This window comes from Geospiza fortis, unplaced genomic scaffold, assembly GCF_000277835.1.
Source record: "Geospiza fortis unplaced genomic scaffold, GeoFor_1.0 scaffold313, whole genome shotgun sequence".
NCBI classification, from domain to species: domain Eukaryota; kingdom Metazoa; phylum Chordata; class Aves; order Passeriformes; family Thraupidae; genus Geospiza; species Geospiza fortis.
In genome coordinates, this window is record NW_005054582.1 from 132,061 (window position 1) to 133,025 (window position 965).

General features: G+C 65.9%; 1 protein-coding gene across 1 annotated transcript in view; it reads left to right on the forward strand.

Moving 5' to 3' along the window:
• Positions 1-542, forward strand: part of LOC115948871 (ephrin-A2-like) — a 1,680-nt gene extending 1,138 nt beyond the window's left edge. Inside the window, 1 exon segment of the mRNA XM_031064332.1 lies at positions 7-542. Coding sequence (XP_030920192.1) covers positions 7-500 — 494 coding nt within the window. The 3' untranslated portion in view covers positions 501-542.
• The last annotated feature ends 423 nt before the right edge of the window (positions 543-965 follow it).

A 965-nucleotide genomic window follows, 5' to 3' on the forward strand; every position in this document is an offset into this window, starting at 1 on the left:
ATCCAGCCCCCTGCTCCGCTGGGGCAGCAGAGCCCCCCTCCCAAAGGGACCCCCGGCTTGTCCTGCCCGGCAGGTTCCTGCGGGACGACTACTCCATCCAGGTGGCCATCAATGACTACCTGGACATCTACTGCCCGCACTACGAGGGGGCGGTGCCCGCCGGCCGGGCTGAGACCTTCACGCTCTTCATGGTGGATCGGGAGGGTTATCGCGGCTGCTACTAGACCCCCGGCGCCTTCCAGCGCTGGGAGTGCAACCGGCCCCGGGCGCCCTTCGGGCCCGTCCGATTCTCCGAGAAGATCCAGCGTTTCACCCCCTTCTCACTCGGCTTCGAGTTCCAGCCGGGGGAGACCTACTACTACATCTGTGAGTCCCCTCGGGGGCTGCGCTGGGGTCACAGCACGCTGGGTGCGGTCCCCGGGGTCAGAACATGTAAGGGGGGCTTGAGTGGAGCTCCCCAGGGTTGGGGGTCACCAGGATCCCCATGGAACCGAGTTTAGGGCATGTGGGGGGTCAGGGTACAGCCAGGATGTCACTGAGGTTGAGGGGAACACGGGGGCTCTGGATGATGCCAGGGCTGAGGTGCAGGAGGCTGTGGGTGTCCCAAGGGTGGGGGTGCAAGGGGATGGGATGCAGGGGATGTCTGGATGCCCTGGGGTGGGGGATTCATGGAGGTGTGGGGTGCAGAGGGGTTCTGGATGCCCATGGAGGGGAGCACAAGTGGATCGGGGTTAAAGGGGTTTCTGGATGCTTCTGGAGGAGGGCACAAGGGGATCAGAGCGCATGGGTGGGGTCTGGATGTCCTGGGGTGGGGGCTGTGTGGGGAGGTGGGGTGCAGGGTGGGCTCTGGGTGTCCCCGGTTCGGGGTGTCCCTAGCTCGGGGTGTCTCCGGTTCGGGATGCAGGGGGTGCTCTGGATGTCCCTGTTTCGGGGTGTTCCCGGTTCGGGGTGCCCCCGGTTTGGGG